The sequence below is a fragment of the Delphinapterus leucas genome, chromosome 19 (assembly GCF_059928025.1).
Source record: "Delphinapterus leucas isolate spDelLeu-1000000601 "Yukka" chromosome 19, BTC_Dleu_Yukka2, whole genome shotgun sequence".
NCBI lineage: Eukaryota > Metazoa > Chordata > Mammalia > Artiodactyla > Monodontidae > Delphinapterus > Delphinapterus leucas.
In genome coordinates this window covers 14,775,695-14,796,670 of record NC_143147.1, presented here as the reverse complement: position 1 = coordinate 14,796,670, position 20,976 = coordinate 14,775,695, and the positions used below count along the sequence as shown (strand labels likewise).

Sequence of the window (20,976 nt, the reverse complement as noted above, 5' to 3'; positions counted from 1 at the left end):
ATCCTCCATGTGTCCAGAAGAGGAACCAGATCTCAGTGGCAATGCTAACAACTCCCACACCCAGAAGCTGGATTCTCAGGCTTTGCAAAATACCCACTTTTTTGTATCGGCTCCTTGAGTCTGGATATCCCTTCACCTTCTGATGGATAACACACTCTGGGAGGTGAAGGAACGTAGGATCTGGCTAGGTGGTGGGTTGAGCTGGGAGGCTTCCTGTCTCCAGAGCAGGTGATCCAGGGACTCATTGCTGCTCTTTCTTTCTCTAATCCCCTGGTTCCCCACCCACCTACATGCACACAGGAACAAAAACAAAAATGAAATGGGAGCCAAGTATATTGATTTTTATTGAATTTACTGGGCTCAAGGACAAAAATGGTGGGGAATGATAGTGGGTATAGGAAAGAGCTGGGGAGAGACTCCACACACACACACACACGCACATATACACAAGCCAGGGAGCCTGGCCCTGAGAACTACAGCTAGAGGTACAGGTAAGCTGGGCTCTAATTGTAACCCTCTCCCTAAAGATGCTGGGGTCAAAGTGGACCACATGACAGATCCAGGGCACACATCCTTCCTTGTCCAGTTTCCAGGCTCTTCCAAAGAAGGAAGTTGCATTGGGTTGGTCCTAGGATGGGAGGAAAGTGGAAACAAAGAGGCAAAGTAGGAGAAGGAGTTTTGGAATGGGGAGGACTGGGAAGGCGCCCTCAGAGTCCCAACCTGGGCCCAATGGGAGGAGGAAGAGTTTTCACAGAAGGCGGGGGTAGGCTAGGCTTTCACAGGAGCCTGCCCAAAGTAGGGCAAGGGGTTTTGGGGTTCCTTCCTTTTGAAGGGCCTGTTGTGCATTTGACTTTAGCCAGCGGTTTCTCACCCTGGACACCGCTGTACTGGCAGCTCAGGGCCCAGTTCATGTGATGCTAGAGCCACCGTGGGTGGAAAAGGTGCAGAGAAAGTTCACGCTGACCGAGAACAGGGAAGACGGAAGAGCCTTGAGGACCCTGAGAAACTGGGCCTCCTCACGCTTGGGCTTTCCGGGTGGTAGGAGGAAGGGGTTAAATGGAGACGCTGTTCTCGATGAGGGGAGGGTCCAGGTAGTATAGGGCAACTCCAGGCCCCCGCTCCGCTCCGGATGTCTCGCGAGATCTGAGCCAAGCGGCTCTGGAAGATGGCGGTGCTCCGGAGTGGCCTTTCCTCGGTGAAGTGCTCGTCCGGGTAGGTGTCCAGGGGCCGCTGGGAGAAAATTCAGGTGCGGGGTCAGGGTGATGTTCAGGACGGGATGGAGAATAATGAAGGACCACATTTGCCAGCAAATACAGTCAAAGTGGCTTCTAAAGGGGGGCGTGACCCAGCCACGGCTACTGTAAACGCAAACCCTTCAAACCTCCAAACCACCACTCCAGCGACCTGCGCAGAGCAGCCTGGACACCCGCAGCCCACGGGTCCCTAAAAAGGTCCCTTCCTGTGCCTGGGCCACTGCTCTATGAACTAAATACAACCACATTCAGAACACACCTGAAATCAAACGTAAACACGCCCGAGCAATTATGCCCAAGGATACATCTGTTACCTCACAGTTTCACAGATGTAAACCCCTGAAGACAACCAGGTCTGAGGCACCTCCCAGTTGCCAGCATAATCAGCATCACCATACACTCGTGCTTTACAGCGTAGCCAATCACAGTCAAGAAACAGCGCAGTGAACTTCAGTCAGTGCCATCCTGTGGCGGAGCAGAACTGCCCCTCTGGGCTTGACCGCAATGCACAACCAGTTCGCCATCACGGTTCCTGGGGCCAGTCTCCGAACCAGCACACACTGCTCATACAATACAACTGTTGCCAACAATCCTGTTGTTTAAAATATTCTTTGTCTTGTTTTATTGCGCCAGTGAAGCCTCCCAAAACACTGTTAAATCACAGCCTTGTTTTCTTGTCCCTGACTTTAGCGACCTCTATTGTTTCACCATGAGGACAATGTTTTCTGAAATATATTTTATCAAAACTCCATTAGGGAGTTTCATCTTTTTTAAGATTTTTTTTTTTTTGGATATGGACCATTTTCAAAGTCTCCATTGAATTTGGTACAATATTGCTTCTACTTTACGGTTTTGGGTTTTTTTTTTGGCGGCGAGGCATGTGGGATCCCAGCTACCCTACCAGGGATCGAACCCGCACCCCCTGCAGTGGAAGGCAAAGTCCTAACCACTGGACCACCAGGGAAGTCCCGGGAGTTTCATCTTATACTGAGTTTTTATTAGTAATGGCTGTTCTCATTTATGAAACGTTTTTTCAGCATATATTGAGATGATTATATGGTGTTTCTTTATTGATGTAAGGAAGTGTATTGTTAGGTTGCATAAGGTTGAACCAACCTTTCATTCCTAAATTAAACTAGATTTCATCATGATGTGTTATTGTTTTACTATTTACTGTTGGCCTTCACGGACTACTGATATATTTTTAAGATTGTTGTAGCTAAGTGGAATGAGTTTGTAATTTTATTTTCTTAATTACAGGTGATGTTGCAAGGGCTTTACATGGACCATCACAACGGCACAACAATTCTATAAGACAGGTACTCTTATCATTCCCACTTTACAGATAAAGAAACTGAGGCTTAGAGAGCCCGATTACATATCCAAGGTCACATAGGTGGGAAATGTGGATCTGGGACTAGAACCCTCTACCTGAGACTCACTTCTCAAGAGCACTGCCTTTGCCAGGTGCTGGTATCAGGGTTCCCAGTAAAATGATTTGGGAAGCTTCTACTTTATTCTACACTTTCAAGCAGTTTGAATGATTTAGGAATTATTTGTTCTTTGAAGGTTTAATAGAATGTCCATTTACAAGGAGAGGGATCAGATCTTTTACAACCTTTTTCATTTATGTATGTTTTTCACCTCTTCTGTTTTTTTTTGTTTTTTAGGTTTTCTTAAAAAAATCACTTATTTCATTTAGGTTTCCAAATTTATTTGCATAAAACTAAGTGTTTTCTTCTCCTTTTTAATTTTTTAAAAATTTTTTTCAGTCTTCTCGAATATGTGGCTATATGCCTTTTACATTCCTGATGTTGTACATTTATGGGTTGTTTTTTTTTCTTGATTTGAATTGTTTCTGGTTTCTTTATTTTATCGGTCTTTTCAAAGAATCAGCTTTATGTCTTACTTACCAGATTGACATCTAATTTCCAAAACTATAGTGTCACTACTGATAAAGCAGAACACAGAAATATGATAGACTGGGTTCAAAGCCTACTTACTAGCTGTGACCTTGGACAACCTGCTTGGTGCCTTTGAATCTCAGTTTTCTCCCCTGTAAAATGGAACTGCCATTTATGGAACGCTTATATGCCAGTCACTGTCTTAAGCATTTTAAATATAGCTACTTATTTATTTTGTATTTTGAAATAGTGTACACAAGATACCTGATTTAATGACGGAGGCATGGTAGATCCTCAGAAAGTGATAGGTGCTATTATTATTGTTGTTGTTGTTAGAACTTTCTGGGTTGAACTTCCCACTGGCTTATGAGAAAGGGAACTCTCCACTCTCATCGTCTTGTATACTCTTCTCTCTGTACTGTGACATTGTGGTTTATAATAAGAAATGTATGTTTGGTCTTCTTCCTGTGCCTAGCACGGAGCTCTTAAAACCCTTATAATTTCATTAAGTGATGGAATGTTAAAGGTGTCTTTTGTTATTCATAATAAGCCCTTTTCAACCCCACCGGAGCTTATGTTAATGAGGTGACTTCTGGAAAGCCCCTGGGGTGGCCGGTTGCCGGGAGAATCAACCTTGTGATTAGAGGGTGAGAACTTTGTTTCACCCCTGCAGCCTCAGGGGAGAGGAGAGGGACTGAAGGTTGAATGAATCCCCAATGGCCAATAATTTAATCAATCATGCCTAGGTAAGGCTGCCTCCATAAAAATCCCTCACGTACAAGTTTGGAGAGCTTTCAGGTTGCTGCACACGTGGAGGGTGGGACCCAGAGAGGGCAGGGGAGCTCCGCGCCCCTTCCCCAGCACCACGCTCTGTGGAGCTCCTCCATCGGGCTGTTCCTGAGTTGTATCCTTTTAGCATAAGCCGGTCATCTAGTCAGTAAACTGTTGGCTTGAGTTCTTTCTGTGAGCTGTTCTGGCAAATGATCAAAACTGAGGAGGGGGGTCATAGAAACCTCTTATAGCTGGTTGGTCAGAAGCTCAGATGACACGCTGGACTTGCGATTGGCACCTGAAGGGGGTGAGGCGGGTGGAGTGGAGGAGCAGTCTTGTGGGACTGAGCCCTTGACCTGTGGGAGACACTATCTCCAGGTGGACAGTGTCAGAACCGAGTTAAGTCATGGGACACCCACCTGGTTTCGGAGAACTGCTTGGGGTGGTGGGAACCACTCACACACATTTTCTGGCTGGAAGAATCGAGTTGAGAGTATCGAGAGTACCCACAGAGTGTTCTGTGAGTAGACAAAAAGCAGAGAGAGCTTTTCCTTTATAATGACAGAAATGGGTGTCTCCAGATCCTTGGGAGGTGGGACCAGAGAGAAGCAGCCTCCAGGGACAAGTTCCTGCATTCCCGGGCATGAGATGCTAAGTTAAAACTTGTTAGAGAGATAAACCCTCTGTGCCAAATGGAGTCAAGCGGGAGAGATGAGGATATCACGTAATGTCAGAAAGCTTGGGGACACGACCTGGAGGGCAGAGACATGACTGGTGACGCGGTGTGTAAATGGAGGTGATAGTAATTGGTGATTAAAGGGCTGCTCCCCTGGCCCAGCCTAACTCACAGCCTCCTTGCCGTCCTTCCTGCCTCCAGAATTGCCGCTCCTATCCATCCGCACAGCCACAGAAGCACCCTCGCTAAAACACAAATTTAGCCACGTCACCCCCAGGCTTAAACTCTTCAATGGTTCCCCTCTGTCCTGTGAACAAATACCGCACCCACACTCAGCCGTTTATGCTCCTGCAAACCCACCGACAGACTCTCACCTTCACTTGGCTTCACTTGGTAGAGTCCTTCCCTCTGCCTAGAAACTAACCCTGCCCCTCTTTTGTCTGCCAAACCCCTCCCTGTCCCAGAGGTTTCATCTGAGATCTCACTTCCTCCAAGAAGCTGTCCCAGGTTCACCCAGACTTGGTCGGGTTCCATGGGGCCCCAGTCTCACCTCTGTCACTAGACTGTAAGCTTATGACATCAAGGTTCATAACTGCCCACCAGTGTCTGGCACATTGCAGGTTCTCAGGAAGTCCTGATTGAATGGAGGAGTTCATGAATAATTCCTACAAGACGGTGGTGCGCTTTTCCATTTTCCTGTGTGTCTCCTCAACCTGGCCACAGGATTCTTGAAGGCAGGACGTTCTCACCCAGCTTTATGAGCCTGGCGCCCAGCACTGCGTTGACACATGGGAGGGATCCAGCAGATGTGCGCTGGATATCTGGGTGAATGGATGAGTGGTTGACGGACGAGTAAGTGGTTGGATAGACAGATGGACGGATAGGTGGATAGATTGGTAAACTGGTGAATTAGATGGAAGTTGTGCCCCGGCCACTAAACTGGTATTTGCTTCAGTGTATGTCTTTGGGGACCAACTGTCATTTCCTGAAGAAACTGAAGAACCCAAGGCAGCTCAGCAGTGGGCATAAATGCCAGCTATCGGCTCCCAAACTCCCTGGGAGAGCTGCCACCACCTCCACTGCCCAGGCCCTGCAAACTCCCCCCACCCCTAGACACCCACACACACACCTGATCCTTGGGCTCTTGGCTGACCAACCAGAAGAGGAGAATGTTGTTACAGGTGGTGTTCACTTCCGGGAGGGTGTCTAGGTAACTTTTCAGGGTGGTAGTCCCCTTGGTCTGCGGTGGGGGCTGCCTCATGGATTATGGGGCATTGGGCATCCAGGCCCCAAAGTCATGCTGTGGAGACCCCACCCCAGTGGAGTTGGTTGGCCAGAGGAAGAGGACCCTCTCCCTCCTCAACATCCCTGTTCCTGCACATGCCACCCCAGATTTTGCAGTTGGGAAATAAGGGGGTCATGGAGAGGGAAGAGAGGGAGGGGTATAAGGTTGAAAGTTCCAGAAGGGTGGCAGGAGCCTGGGTCACCCCTTGTCACTCCCCGCCCAATGTTCCAGGACTGGGTGGAGTGAGTCACCTAGGAGGGAGGAGGTCACCCGAGAAACGGGTCTTGCATTGGCCCCACACACAGAGCAGGCTGCTACTCCACTTGGCCGCGACCCATCCGAGACAGGAGCCCCTAAGTTCCACTCCCTCCACAACCCAACTCGAGTCACCATTACAAGCTTGGACCCAGCTCCACTCCAGTCATCATCCAGCCCCAGTGCCCAGCCCTATTCATAAACCCATCACAGCTCCGACCCTCCCATGCTCTCAACCCGAACTCTGGCCTCATGTCCATTGCTGGGCCTAATGTCGCGTGACCCAGTGCCCCCCAGGCCCGCCCTCCGCAGCCTCACCTGCCCGCTGTTGACGGCGGCGTGCTGGGCGGAGCAGTTGAAGATGACTGCGGTGAGGAGCTTCACCAGCTCTCCCGGGGTGCACAGCCTACATGGGAAGCCTGCGTGTGGGAGGAAGCGAAGAGGATGCAGATGGAGGGGACCAGATTCCCCAGGGCTGGGGTTCACTGCAGGCAGAGAGTGAGCCGTGCGTACTGAACATGTGGCCACCACTGTCTTTAGACAAGGATTAGGGTTGGGCTGAGGTTAGGGATGGTCTTCACCAAGGTGTGGTCTCTGAAGGGGGTACTGGGACGGGACCAGAAAATGCCCAGTTGGCAGAGCTCACAACCGAAGAGCCCGGTGGGTTCAACGTGACAGCCAAGCTGCCCCTCCCTGAACACCAAGGCACTTCTTTCTGCAGCCCGTATTAGTACTTAATGACTTAATTCTCCCCAGTTCACCAAGATTTGTCTGAGCACTCAGGAGCAGATCCTCCACTGCTGGGTTTAGTGGCAGAGACAGATGGCCAGAGAGGGTGCTACTTATAAGCTTGAAGTGGTAGAAGCAGAGGGAGGCTTTAAGGCCAGGGCTTGGCTCTTTGAGGAGAGGGCAGGCAGGGCAGGCTCGGCACTGGGGCTGGCGTGGTTAGGGGTGACTTTCCTGGAGGAAGAGAAGGGCCTCCCTGGGTAGAAGAATGGGTGAGCTTTGAATGGAGAAAAGAAGACAGAGGAAGGCATTTTCAAGCTGAGCCCTTGGTCCTCTTTTCTCTGTACCTTAGTGGTCTCATTCAAGACTGTGGCTCTAAGCACCTCCCACTGGCTGAGGATTCCCAAATTCACATCTCTCCTCCTCCTGGCCCCTGAACTCTGGACTCAGCAGTGGGTGTCAGCTACTACCTGACACCTCTGCCTGAGTGTCTATGAGGCACCTCAGACTTGACACCTGCCAAGCCTAATGCTTGACTCCCTACTCCGCACGCTCCCCAAACCCATCTCCCCCTCCCCCACCAGTGGTCCCACTTCGGTGCTCTCTGTCCAGTTGCTCCCGCCAAAATCCGTGCGCTGGCTCCTCTCTTTATCTCATACCGCACAAGTCAACAAATTCTTGCAGAAACCAATCTCGTCCCATCACCATACCACCCTGTCTCCAGCATCTCGCTCCTGGATGAATCTGACTGCTTCTGCCTTTGCCCCTGACAGCCTGTTCTTCACGTGACAGCTGGAGTGAGTGATCCTTTAGAATCATAAATCCAATTATGTCACCCCTAGCTAAAACCCACTAAGGGCTTCCCACCTCACTTGCCTCGCCATGGCCCTACTTGATCTGGCTCTCATTCCTTCTCCAACTTAATTTCCTTCCCTACTTTTCTCCCTCTGACTCTACTCAGCCACATGGGTCTTCTGATTCCTCAAACCCACCAGCACACTCCCACCTCAGGGCCTTTGCACTGACTCCATCTCTGCCTGTACACTCTTGCCCCGGTTATCCACAGAACTAGCTCTCTCCCTTCCTTCACATCTCTGTCAAACATCACCTCCTCAGAGACTTCCCTGGTGGCACAGTGGGTAAGAATCCGCCTGCCAGTGCAGGGAACATGGGTTCGAGCCCTGGTTGGGGAAGATCCCACATGCTGCAGAGCAAGTAAGCCCATACGCCACAACTACTGAGCCTGTGCTCTACAGCCTGCGAGCCACAACTACTGAGCCCACGTGCCACAACTACTGAAGCCCACACACCTAGAGCCCCGTGCTCTCTGCAACTAGAGAAAGCCTGTGAGCAGCAACAAAGAACCAACACAGCCCAAAATAAATAAATATATAAATTTATTTTTTTTAAAAATCACTTCCTCAGAGAGGCCTTCCCTGACCACCTACCTGAAATAATCCCCCCTACCTCGACCCACTATATCCCCTGATGCTCTTTTGTTCTCCTTAGTATTCATAACCACCTGACATATTTGCTAGTTTATTATCTGTATCTCCCCACAAGAATGTTAAGCTTCATGAAGGCCAGGATTTTTGTCTGTCATGTTCACTGCTGAACCCCAGCACCTCGAACAATACTTAATAAATATTAACAGTACTTAATAAATTTTACTGGTTGAATGAAGTGAAAGCGTGAGAGGGTAGGAAGCCAGAGTGGGAAGGCACGGAGGCATAAACAACGTGAGGGAAAAGGAGGAGACTTAATTGGAGGTGAGGCTGCAGCAGTGTGCCAGGCAGGGTAGTTTCTGGGCACTGTTTCAGAGGATTACTGGGGCAGTGGCCCCAGTAATTGAATTGGCAGGCGAGCAGCGAGAGGCTGGGAGGGGTGGGACGGGTTGAGAGGCGGCTGCCACAACGCACGAGTAGTGAGAGGACTGGGACTCGGACGGTGACAGTAGAAAATGATGGGGACAATAGGATTAGCCACCCTACTGGATGTAGGGAGAGAGGAAGACATCGGGGAACATGAGTCAAGATGGCTCCAGGGTTTGGAGTCAGGATGACAAGAAAGAGGCTGATGCAACAGAGCAGACAGAGAGGCTTGGAGGAAGGACCAGGTGTCTGTCTGCCTGGGAGTGTGTGGGAATTTTCTGAATGTTCTGTTCGTGGTGGATAGAATAAAAAAGCAAAGATAGACCGTCTACGGGAATTTTTCTGTAGTGCATATTGTTTGTTTTTTCCCTTTGAAATATGGAAGCAAGAGGCATGCTGACTGAGGTTAATGAATGAATGTGTTTTACCTTAAAACATGAGTCTAGAATTACTTTGGGCTGTTTGGAAGAGATGTTTGTCTATCTGAAGGATGTCCTGATGTATTAAATCAGAGACAAGTTGAATAAAGAAAGATCAGAGAGTTGATCCCGCTCTGGGTCTTGAATAGGAAACAGATAACCCCAAAGAGAAAAATAGCTGTCCCTGGAGGAGAAGCAGTCAGGATCAGGACGCCCCTGATTAATAGTAGGGGTGCAAAGCACAGGGAGGGGCTGCCCTTTAAAAGATCCAAAAGAGACCTGGCTGTCACCACCTTAACCCAGAAGTCACACTTGGCATCACTCATAGTGAGACAGCCTGACGTCACATGCCTCCCAATATGATGCAATGCAGAGAACACAGCATCACTGGAGGAATACTCTTGCCCAAAACATTTAACCTTTAGGTATTGCTTCCGGTTGACAAAAAACACAGGGGGTAGAGGAATGACATCATGAGGAAGCAATTAGATAAATTTGGAAGGTGAGACATTCTTCAGAACAACTAGTCCTAGCTTTTCAGTAGCCCTTGTGAGATGTCATGTGATTTCAAAAAGGGTGGAGGGGCCTGTGCTAAAGTGAGAGAGGCTTTAGAGTCAAAACAAACAAAGGTGTCATGTGGTCCTTGACTGGCTCCAGAATCAACAGGATCAGCTGAGGGAGAATGGGACAAGTGGGGAAATTTGAATATGGACTGGTAAGAGGGTGATGTTGGAGATTATTGTCAATTTTGTTAAATATGATGGCAGCATTGCGGTTGTGTAGAAAAGCGGCATCGTGGCTTTGTTTGGGTTTTTTTTTGAGATGCATAGCAATTAGGGGTAAAATATGAAATGTGTGTAATTTACCTTAAAAGACTTCAGCAATAAGCAAAAGCAACAGCTTAATCAAATATGGCAAGATGTTAAGAACTGTGTCTAGGTGGTGGGTAAATGGGTGTTCATTACATCATATCCTATACTTTTCTGTATGTTCAAAATTTTGTTTAAAAAAAAAAAAACAGCCAGGACTTCCCTGATGGTCCAGTGGTTAAGACTCCGTTCTTCCAATGCAGGGAGTGCAGGTTTGATCCCTGGTCGGGGAGCTGAGATCCCCACAGGCTGCACAGAGTGGCCAAAAAAAAACCTTTGGAGCCCATTACAGGTAGGGCTACACCAGCTGTTCATTCTATTTCCTGGTGACCTGAGACCACGCCTCCTTCCTGGGTCTCCCCCGATGGGAATTCCTCTGGGTGGCCATCAAAAGTGCTAAGTCAGCTAAAAGTCACATCCCTGCCAAGAGAAGACATCCCAGGCAGTGACAGTCTTCCACCCTCCGGCCAGGGCTGGGATGGGGAGGCGGCAGAAGGCCTGAAAGAAGTGGGAGGTTCTGAAGGACACGTCCTCCGTGGAGCAAAGGGAAGACTTTAAGGAAGGGAGGACTAAGCAAAGGAGGCCTGAGAGGGGGCCACTGGTGTTGGTGGGTCTCAGAGGCCACTCTGGCAGTGTCAGAAGAGAGGGGAGAGTTAGGGGCCAGTGACAGGTGTAAATAAGGAGGAATCAGGCAACAGCAGTACCAAGCTACTCCATGAAGCCAAAAGTGAGAGAGGTTGGTGGCTGGAGGGGCCACCCAGCAGGACGGGCATAAGAGGGTATGAAAGAGGATTCCAGAGTCCTTAGTACTTGCAGCTGGAGATGGCTTCTACCACATGATGTGACTCATCCACAGACCTCAGCAAGCAGAGGTGAATGGGTGGTAAAGGTCGAGCAGGGACCAGACAGGCACCATGTAGTGGCTGAAAGCAAGGGCTTTGGAGATGTTGGGCGCTGGCTCTGGATCCTGCCTCTGCCACTTAACTACCTGTGCAGCCTTCTGTGCCTGTTCCTTATCTGTTTGGTGGGGCTAACAACAGCATGTACTTCCAAGGCTTGCCAATGAATAAGAACTGGGTCATGGTAGGGCCAAGGGGGACAGTGGGTTTGGAGGATGGGGAGGGGATACCTGAGCTTTCCTGGCCCAGGAACTCCTGAGCAAAGATCTCTCCAACCCAGGCCTGCAGCTCCGAATCTTGCTGCACAGATGCATCACTGGGGTAATAGTAGGCCACGATTTCTGAGACAAAACTGTAGGAAAGAGATGTCCCTGCTACGGCAGTGACCTTGGGCTCAGGCCTCACCCGAAAACCAAGGCCCAGTGCTGCTCAGGCCAGGGAGAGCCAGCTGCCCAGAGTCCACTGAGAGTCCATGGGGGTTCAGTGGGGACCCCCAGATTCAGTTGGAACCCCAGTGCCCAGGCTTGCCTCAAGTCTCACCCCCACTCCAGAGAGGCCACCGAGGAGAGCCTGACATGCTGTGTCCCCTCGCCACTCAGCACCCAGGAGAAGGGAAGACCTGCCCACCTAAAGGCCCCAGCCCACACCTAGCTGTCGCTGCTGCCCTGACTCCTCTGGACGGCTCGTCCTTCCGGTCCTCTGCTCATTCACACACAGCCCAGCCCCTCCTCAGCCCATGGCTACCTGTCATTTCATAAGGAACCCCAACCGCAACTCTCACCCTTGAGGTGCCCCACGCTGGGCCTGAGGACACCTGAAACCCCCAGCATCAAGCACCCCAGCCTGCATGAGCACACGGGTCCACCCTGCCTCTGGGCCAGATTGGCTGCAGGTCCCAGGCCCACACCTCTCAATGGCCACCCAGACCTTCAGGCCGTTGTCTCGGTAATGGTAGTTGGGGGTATCCAGGATGCCGCGGGCCCGCAGGCTGTCTGGAAGGCAGAAATTGGTGTAGGTCAAGTGGGCCAGATCGGTGCTCATGAGGTAGAGGAGGACTTTCCTCCCGATGGACGTGACCTGAGGACAGAACACAGCTGGGCTCCCGGACCGGCCCATCCCCCACCCCAGTGCCTGGGGATGAAATTGGTCTAGTGACTCAGCAGAGGGCATTTTTTAGTTAATCGAGCAGTCCAAGACCAAGGATCAAACACCCATGAGAGCACGACATGGGCTGCGCAGGTTGCGGCCTTACTACGTGCGTAGGCGGTAATCCTTAGGTACGTGGGAACTAGAAGAATAACTGAAGGCCGGGCCCGGGAGGGGAGCGCCGACGCAGGGTCAGCGGGCGGCTGTGCTCAGGCCGGGGTGCCTCGTCCAACTCTAGGAGCCTTTGGAACCCCGAGCCCGAGGAGGTGGGGCCGGTGGGTGGGATCGAAGGGAGGGAGACAGGGTTTGTGGGCAGGGCAAGGTGCCCTCGGGAAGGAGCCCCTTGGAAGGGGCGGGCGGGGAGCCGGGAGGCCGCACCTTGTCCACAAGGCCCTCTGGTTTGAGCAGCGTGGCGCGTGCGACGGTGTTCACCTGCAGCGTGTAGCGAGTGTGCGGAAGCAGGAGCTGCGAGCGGGTTGAGATCACAGGAGCCGAAGGTCAGGGGAGAAGGCCGCCCCGGCCCCGCTCCCTCTGGCCCCGCCCGGGGGTCACCCAGACCTTGTAGATGGGGTGGCAGCGCGGCAGCTGACGCAGCATGGCCACGGCGAAGGCCTCGCACAGCAAATGCGTGCACAAAAAGTGCGTGTTGTTCTCGTGCACCAGGAACTCCGAGTTGCGCACCCACGTCTTGGCCAGCAGCCAGTCCCAGTCGGAGTCAGTGGGCAGAAAAATGGGGCTGTCTGGCCCGGAGGTCTGGCTGAGCTGCGTCCAGGAATAATAAGGGGCTGAGGCTCTAGACTACTAGTGTGACCCTTGAGGCCCCGCCCCCGCAGCCTCGCCCCGCGCCGCCCCCCCCCCGCAACCCCCCAGAGCCCGACCCCAGGCTCACCTGGATGGCCAAGGGCACCAGCGCCCCCTGGGGGTTGAGCCACAACCGGCAGAGTGGGGAGGCTGCGTACTGCGGGCGGCCGTTTATGCAATGGATGGGGACCTCTGCCGGGATCCAGTAGTCCGCTAGGAAGATGTGCCCCCTCTGGGGAAGTTGCACGGAGCCTTAGAGTGCTCTCCCCACCCGCGCTCTGCTTCCCTCCGTTCTCTGGCCGCTCCCACTCCAGCCTGGGTCTCAGTAATTATTGGTGCCTGCACTAAAGGCCAGTGTTGGGTACCCCACCCTTCCCCAAATGTCCGGAATGAGGTCCAGCTGAGTCCTTCGTTGTGCAGCCTCTCACCTGGCTTCCCAGCAGCTTGGACAAGCCGGCATCCTCTCCCCCTTTCCCCATACCTGGTCCTTCCTATTCTCTCAAGTCAGATGACTTCATTGTATCCAGTATCAGCAAAATCAACACACGAGGGGAATCCACCAACCCCATCTCCAGCCTCCTGGAGGATGCCTGAGGGCTTGACTGGGCTGTCATCTCCTCCCACACCCTCGGAGTTTCTAGTTCTCAAGGATCATTCTTGCTCCTCTAGTGGTGCTGCCTTTGGCCTGTCCTAAAACAGCCTTCTTCAGGCCTCAGCACCTGGGATCTTGGAGGCCCCAGAACAGGGACAGGGCCTCCTCCTCCAGGCTGTCATGCTCATTCATACCACTTCAGCAGGCCCCATCTCATGCCTCAAGCCTGAGCCCCATCTGGCTCTCATCCATATCTGCTCTACTTAAAGGCGCAGGGCTGGGGGATGAGGCCTGCAGGCTGGATGCAGCCATCCCACCCTTACCCTCCATACCCATCCCTTCTCCCTACTGACAACTCATTCACCTCTAGCTCTGTCTGCGGGCAGGTGCCTGGTCCCAGCGAGGGGGCCACTATGTCATTGGTGACAGGCAGCTTGCTGGGCAAGCTGGAGAGGCAGTGGAGCATGACAGGATTGACACCGTTCAGGTACTGGTATCCGAAGAAGTGGTCTTCACATCAGTGCTCAGTGACGTACTCTAGGGGACAACAGAGGGGGGCCAGTTGAGCTGGAAACTGCTTCACTAGATCATGCTCAACCCAGCCCTTTGCTCATCACCGTGGTTTAGCCTTTCCTTACAACAATCCTATGAGAGTAGGTATAATTATATCTTCAGTTTAACACTGGACACCGAAATTCCAAGAGGTAGAGTGACTTGCTCAGTTGGGTGGCAGAGCAGGGATTTGAACCAAAGTCTGGCCCCAAAGCCCAGAACTCTTGGTGGCAGGGGTAGGGGAAGAGAGGCAAGTGCATCTGATCAGGATCAGGACTCCTTAAGTGACCCGTGACCCTCTCTCTGTCCCCACTCACTTATTCTTGTCCCCTCCCAGAGGGAGGAGAGATTGGTTCCTGAGGGGAATCTGGGAGATTGCCACCAGTGAAGCCAGGAGCCCCTCCCTTTGGGATCCAGCAGTCCCCCTGAGAGGGCCAGAAGAAGGCCCTTTCCCAGGATGGGGCGGAGGGGTCTGAGTATGGGGTAGGGTGGAGGATGGACATCTCTGCCTGGCTCTGCACACCTGAGGTGAAGGTCTTGTGGCAACACATGATATTCCGGATGTCATCCAGCTTCTTCCAGGAGCCTTTGCGGTCCAGCAGACCCAGAAGCTTCATGCCCAGGGACCTGTGGGAGGGGCAGTGGGGGTGGGCAGGGGGGCTAGGGGCTGCCAACTGCACTGTGCCCCCAGCCTAGAGGCCTGGAGGGATCTGACGAGGTCAGCGCCCAGAGAAGAGGTACCTAACAGTCCACATGGGAGAAAAGTCTAGAGGCTCCTTGAGGCTTTGTAGGGGTGACTCCACATGTGTGTGCAAAGGTGGCGTGCAGGGTGCAGACAGGTCTCCTCGTTGGTGTTTCGTCCTGCTTTCTCCAAGCTCTGAGCTTGTCACAGACCTTCCCTGGTCCCCCTCCGCCCACATGACAAAGCCCCAACTGCTCAGGCTGCCTAGGAAGCTCCCCACCAGCTGATTTCTACAACCTTTCTAGCTTTTTCTCCCACCCTTTGCACTAACCAATCCAGTTACAGCCTTCTTGCTAAACATAGCCAGAGATGTACTTTGTACACTGAACCGGTAAAAGTGGGCTTGCCAACCTGCGGGCCGGCACTTTTCACTTTGTGGATGTCGGTACTGTTTTAATTATTTTACAATGAGCATGTACTATTTTATAATCAGAAAAAAATGCTTGAAATGAAATCAGCTTTCTCCCCTGTCCAGGGCTTTGTTCAAGCTGTGCCTCTTCTAGAAAACCTTCTGCTACATCTCCACCTAGTATCAAACCTATCTGTTCTTCTGTGTGCATCTTAGATGCAAAGTCCTTCATGAAGCATGGCCTGATGGCCCCCCAAACACACGCCTTGTGTGTATCTTTCACAAAGTACCCATGACTTCCTTCGTTCCATCGTAAACCCTTAAGTACATCACTCCCTTTATTATCCTACAGTGTACTCAAATCAGCTCCTAGTATACTGTGGGCTCCTTAGGGCCAGGACTGGGCTGTGTATGCCTGACATACCCAGTTCGTAATAATTGCTCACTAGCTAGGCCAAGTCAAATGGAAGGGAATGGAACATAGGATAGGAGGGTTATGGCAGTTGGTCAGTAAGGTAGGCTGTGGAAGGATGCTGATGTGCCATGAAGAGTGTGGGCACCTGGAGAGGGCGCAGGGGCCTCAGTAACCTGACAAGCCCAGGGGCAGCTTCCTACGTGCTCACTAAGCCGCTCACTCCTCCTTCCATGGGTCTTTGCTGAGCGCCTGCCCACTCAGGACCTGGGGATGGGAAAAACTGGATGGGAGCTTGGTCATTAAAACAGAGGCTGAGGACACAAGAGAGAAGAAAGAACAGGCCTTCCTTTTGCAAGGCCTGCCACACATGTCCTTCAGGACACCCTGCAGTCACCTCACACTAAAGCCCAGTGACTCCCACCCCTCTGTAAATGACCACATGGCTGCCAAATTCCAGCTCCTCTTCCCATTGGCCCTTCTCTGAGCCTCACACAGGCTGTCCACGTGGTCTCCTGGGCCCTCCCTTGCCTAGACCCGCATATCCATCGGGGGACCAACTCAGGTGACTCTACCTTCCGGGATGCTCCCCTGGTCCCTTAGCCCTGCCAGGGCCTCTCAGCGGGTCCTTGTCCTGAAGCCTGAGCCCCCTGTGTCTGCCTGTGCACCCCAATCCACTGTGGACACACTCAAGCTCCATACTCCGCCTCACCTCTGCATCCCCTCCCACTAGTGCTTCTCCAGAAGAACCGTTCTGGCACCAAAGCCCAGAACACGAGGATCCGGCTCCTTGCCCTGGCCTCCTCTGGGCCTCCTAATGCAGCCCCTACGCAGATGGCCGAGCCCTGCACTCCTCCTGCCATACTGACCTGGGTCTGCCCAGAACCCACCCACTCTCCCCTCACTGATCCTCCCCCCGCCCCGCCCCCCCCACCCAAAGCTTCAATCCCCACGTGTCTCCCCAAAAACCACCTCCTGAGCCCCGCTGACCCGCCTCCTCTATGCACTAGATGTCAGCTGTACCCCCTCCAGCCACATCACACTCACAACCTCAGACTTGAGCTGCTTGTGACCCCTCCGATTGCTGATTAACTGTGCTGCACGTCTCCCGAGGGAGACTGTGAGTTCCTCCTGGCCAAAACTCTATCCTAATACTACTCAGTAACCTCTATTGAGAGATTATTTTGTGCTGGATGTTAGCTCATTAAAGTCTCCCCCACACCTATGAGGTAGATATGAATATTGTTTTCATTTTAAAAATGAGAAAACAGTTTAGAGGCTAAGTGAAAATCAAGGTCATAAAGCTAGAAAGTTTTGGTCTGGAAATTGAACCTGAGGTGGCCTGACCACCTCCTTAAATCTTAAGGGCTGGGCCTTTCTGGTCCTACTCAACATGGTCCCACCAACAGTGCCTGGGACCATGCTGTGCTCTGAGTAGGTGCTCAATTAATTCTATTGATTTGAGGAATGGAAAGAGAAGGGATAATTAAGAGCAAAGAGGTGGTGATGGGGAGCTAGAGAATGGAGTTGCTTAAAGAGAGAGCGGAGACGGGGTGGTGGGACAGGGAGAGGGGAGACTGGGGACAAGGAGAGGGGAGACTGGAGACGGGGAGAGGGGAGACTGGGGGCAGAGACATGGATGTGCATCAAAGGGACAGAGGCTGAAGGAAGAGTGAGCAGGAGTGCGGAGAGAGCAGTGGCCTCACGCAGGGATGGCGTTGAAGAGCAGCGAGGTTGTCTTGGTGGCCGAGTAGCAAATATTGGGTTCCATGGACAGCAAGGACGGGATGTCAGTTTTCATGGGAAAGCCAGGCCGGTACCTATTCTCATTGCTGGGGAGTGGAGGGAGCAGAAGGACAGAAACCAGTCAGAGGGACCTGCAGCCCACTCCCCTTAATTCCTCTCCTCTCTCCTACCCCAGAATCCCCAGGCCTCCCCTCACTCCAGGCTCCTCCCCTGCCCTCTCCCCTCCTCTCTGCCAGACCCCAGGGGCCATCCCTACCCATTCTTCTCCAGACACTTGAATTAAACTGCGTTTGTCACCGATCCTGCTTTCCAGGCCGCCCACCCAGTCCTCACAACAGACCCTTCACGCCCCTCCAGCTTCTTCCCCAAATCTCAGTTCACCCTCACCTGTCGCCCTGGTCTGCACAAGGCACCCTCTTGATCAAAGCAAATTTCTTATCTGACTCCACCTCCTCAAAGCTGCTGACGCCTACAATGCCGGGGAAGCCAGGGGCGGGCGTAGACTTGCCAGCTTCCAGAGGAAAGAGGTCAGAGGTGGCAAGTGAAGCTTAGGGTAAACAGGAACCTTAGCTTTCAAAGACATGACTTTAAAACTCCCAGAAACCACCCATTTTCTGGGTAGATGACAAAGAATTAAAGTTTTTTTTTTTTTCCTGAAGGCACTAAGCTTCAGATCAGGATAGCATTTGAGGATGACATGAATGTCCACACTGGTTTAGAGTTGGGTTTGTGTTGAGATCAAGATCATGGCTGGTTTGGGGGTGAGGCTGAGGATGGGCTGAAGTTGGTCAATCCTAGGGTCATGTCTGGTATCTGGGTCACATCAGGACAGCTGGGGTTGAGTGTGGGTTCATTGATGTTGTTGGGACAATTGTCGGTACTGGCATTTTGGGTCTGGGCTCAGGGTCAATATTAGATTAAGGTTAGGTTTAAATGAGGGTCGTGATCAGAGCTGGGCCCCCAAAGTTGGAATTGAGTTTAGAGTTAGTACCAGTCTGATTAAGGATGAGGTCAGATTAAGATAGCAAAGAAGTCAAATTAGGCCACCCTCACCGGTAGCATTCCTGTCAGGCCTGGAGTTCCCATTTCCTGTGATCCAGAAGGAGGGGAAGGGAGTCCTGACAAATAGTTCTTGCCGTGAGGAATGAAAGTTACTCATTGGTAAGTCTCTTGTCAAATGACACCTCCTCCAGCATGCCTGTCCTGAACCCCCCAACCCTTGAACCCAATCCCTCAGTGACACGGATGTCCCACATTCTTTGTGCATTCGTCAGTAGAAGGGATTCAGGACAACCTCACCCCCAGATTAGAACAATCTTCCTAGTTGTTTGCATGTTTGGCTCCTTGGGGGCAGAAGGCACGTCGTATTCATTTCGTGTATTCCCAGCATCCAGCATGGTGCCTTGCACCGTGCATATAATATGCACTTGACAAAGGACTGGTGAACGAGTATATTTTGTGAAGTGATGGGTGGATGTGCTGTGATGACAGATGGGGGTTCAGAGTGAAGTCTATGAGTAACTCACAGTACTAGCAAGGGTGACGTTCACTTGCTTCACCTTGACCTAGAACATCATCTCTCATGCCTAAGACTCATCTCCATGCTCGGACTCGCCTTAGTCTTGCCTCTGCAGATGAGAGAGCTGCTCAGGAGATATGGGGGTCCAGGGGCTGAAGGACCTTCAGCCCAGCAACCTTGAAACGTCCCCCAAATTCAAGAAAGAATCTGAACAGCCCCTCACAGGGACTTCATCCATACCAGAAAAGCCAGTGGTAGTGGCCAGGGCCTCTCCAGCTAAATTCTCTAAACATTCAGGGCTTCTCCCCCTGTTGAAATTCAGTAACTCAGCTTGCAGGTTAATTCCTCTCAGAGGAATTGGCTCTGGGGAAGGGCAGAGGGTGTCAGTGGTGAGCACACATATCTATGTGTTTGTGTGTGTGTTTCTGAGTGGTGTGAGTGTATGTAAGTGTGTGTGTGCCTAGTCTCTGTGTGTCTGGGGGGGTGAGTAAATACTGCCCAGAAAGCCCCTGCATTTCAGGGCGTTAGAGGCTTATATTTTCAGAAAGCACCTACTTGGGAGCCCTGAGTTCCAGTTACCCTAAATCCAGCCCTATTCCCTACACCCTGGGCTCTTGTGAGAGCTCCCCCTGATCCCAGCAGATGTCTTCTGCAGCCTAGGCCAGCCCCTGCCTCTGGCCCACCTGTTCCTTGTCGAAGCTCTATGGTGCAGTAGCCCTCAATCCACTGATAGCAGGGAAAGTGGCAAAGAGTACCACCAGGGGTAGTGATGCAGATACGGCTGCAGTACCAGGAGTCCTTGGGGAAGAAAGCGTAGCGCTCCTTGTGGAGCCGCAGCAGCAAGAGCTCACCCAGCTCCTCTGAGCAGCGTACCTTGTACTTCTGCACCTGGGGGGCAAGAGAGCAAGCAGTTGAGAGGCAAGGAACTGCCAACGTCATCCTTGCACCTTGAAAAGTGCGACTACACCGACACCTAGTCTGACATATAAACCCGAGCTGACCGTAACCCATGTGGAGCCTTTGCATGAATTAGAAAAAGGCATCCTTCATCCAGGCAGTAGCAGCCACGGCGCTGCAGGAGTCCTGTGTGAGCAGAGTGGATTCTGGATCTCCCTAGCCTCCCTGGAGCCCTCACCTTATGTAGGCCAGCAGCAAACAATCCTGGGGCCTGGCAGAGGCAGGTGGACCCCTTCCAGAGAAGAGGAAACCCAGGCTCAAAGAGGGCAAGCGCCTTCCCCAAAGCCCACCTTCAGTTACTGGAGGAGGAGCTAGGAAGCCAGTGGAATTCTCCGGAGCCCCTGCCCAGGGCTCCTTCTCCACAGCCCTGCCTGGATAGGGTTTATCATCCCCAGAAAAGACAGGACCAGAATAGGGGTAGTGACGAGGTCAGGACCGGCATCCTGAGTTCTGCAGGATTTGATGAGCTCTGGAGGAAAGACCCTCTCCTCCTTCAGGGTCCCCTGTCCGCTCTGCCCCTCGGGGTGGCTCCTCCCTCTCTCCAGGGGCGAAGCCCCTGCCCACGCGATCCAGCCGCCGCTTGGGGCTCTCACCACATGTGCCCACCAGTGTGACAAAAATGTCCAGTGTGCCGGCCATCAGGTAGGGAGCAGTGCCCACACACACGCGGTACACGGCCATGATGGGAGGGAAGGAAGGATGTCCCCGGCAGCCGGCCTGGAGGAGGTGAGCCACAGGCCAGGCAGGGCTGGGCTGCTGAGCTGCTGGGTCAGAGCCTGGGGGTCAGGATAGGCCTTTGAGGAAAAGTCCAGCTGTCTCTGGGATGCTCTAGGGCTCACTCGCTGGCTCGCTGGCTCCAGAAGCTCTCTGTTGTTGCTAGCTGAGGGCTCCCTCTTCCCGCCCACAGCCTTTCGCGCTAATAGTTGTTTGTTTGCATCTGGCACAGCCGGTCCCTCTGACTGGCAGGACCGGGTTCACCCAGATGATTGTCAGGAGCCCGGGTCCCACTGGGAAGGGAGGGACCAGATGCCGAGAGGGAGACAGGGATTAGGTGACGCCTGTATGACTGGGACACTGATCTGCTCCTGGTCAGGGGCCGACTGATGCCCTGGGGCCCTTGTCCGCCCACTCCCCAACTTCCCCCAAGACTCTTTCATCCTCTCTCAGCCAGAACTGGCCACAGGGCACCCGCATTCCTACTTGTGAATCATCCATGTGAATCACTATACACA

At 52.4% G+C, this 20,976-nt stretch overlaps 1 protein-coding gene across 1 annotated transcript; it reads right to left on the bottom strand.

Annotated features, from left to right (window-relative positions):
• Positions 1-952: 952 nt before the first annotated feature.
• Positions 953-20,515, bottom strand: ALOXE3 (arachidonate epidermal lipoxygenase 3). Its single transcript, XM_022595712.3, is given in 17 exon segments — positions 953-1,124; positions 1,126-1,230; positions 5,734-5,904; positions 6,463-6,563; positions 11,159-11,280; positions 11,836-12,005; positions 12,453-12,539; positions 12,633-12,836; positions 12,964-13,107; positions 13,832-14,004; positions 14,543-14,646; positions 17,229-17,354; positions 17,656-17,765; positions 17,767-17,779; positions 18,322-18,399; positions 19,467-19,679; positions 20,286-20,515. Coding segments are annotated over 17 exon segments (2,133 nt in total). The 5' UTR covers positions 20,426-20,515; the 3' UTR covers positions 953-1,052.
• Between the last annotated feature and the right edge of the window lie 461 nt (positions 20,516-20,976).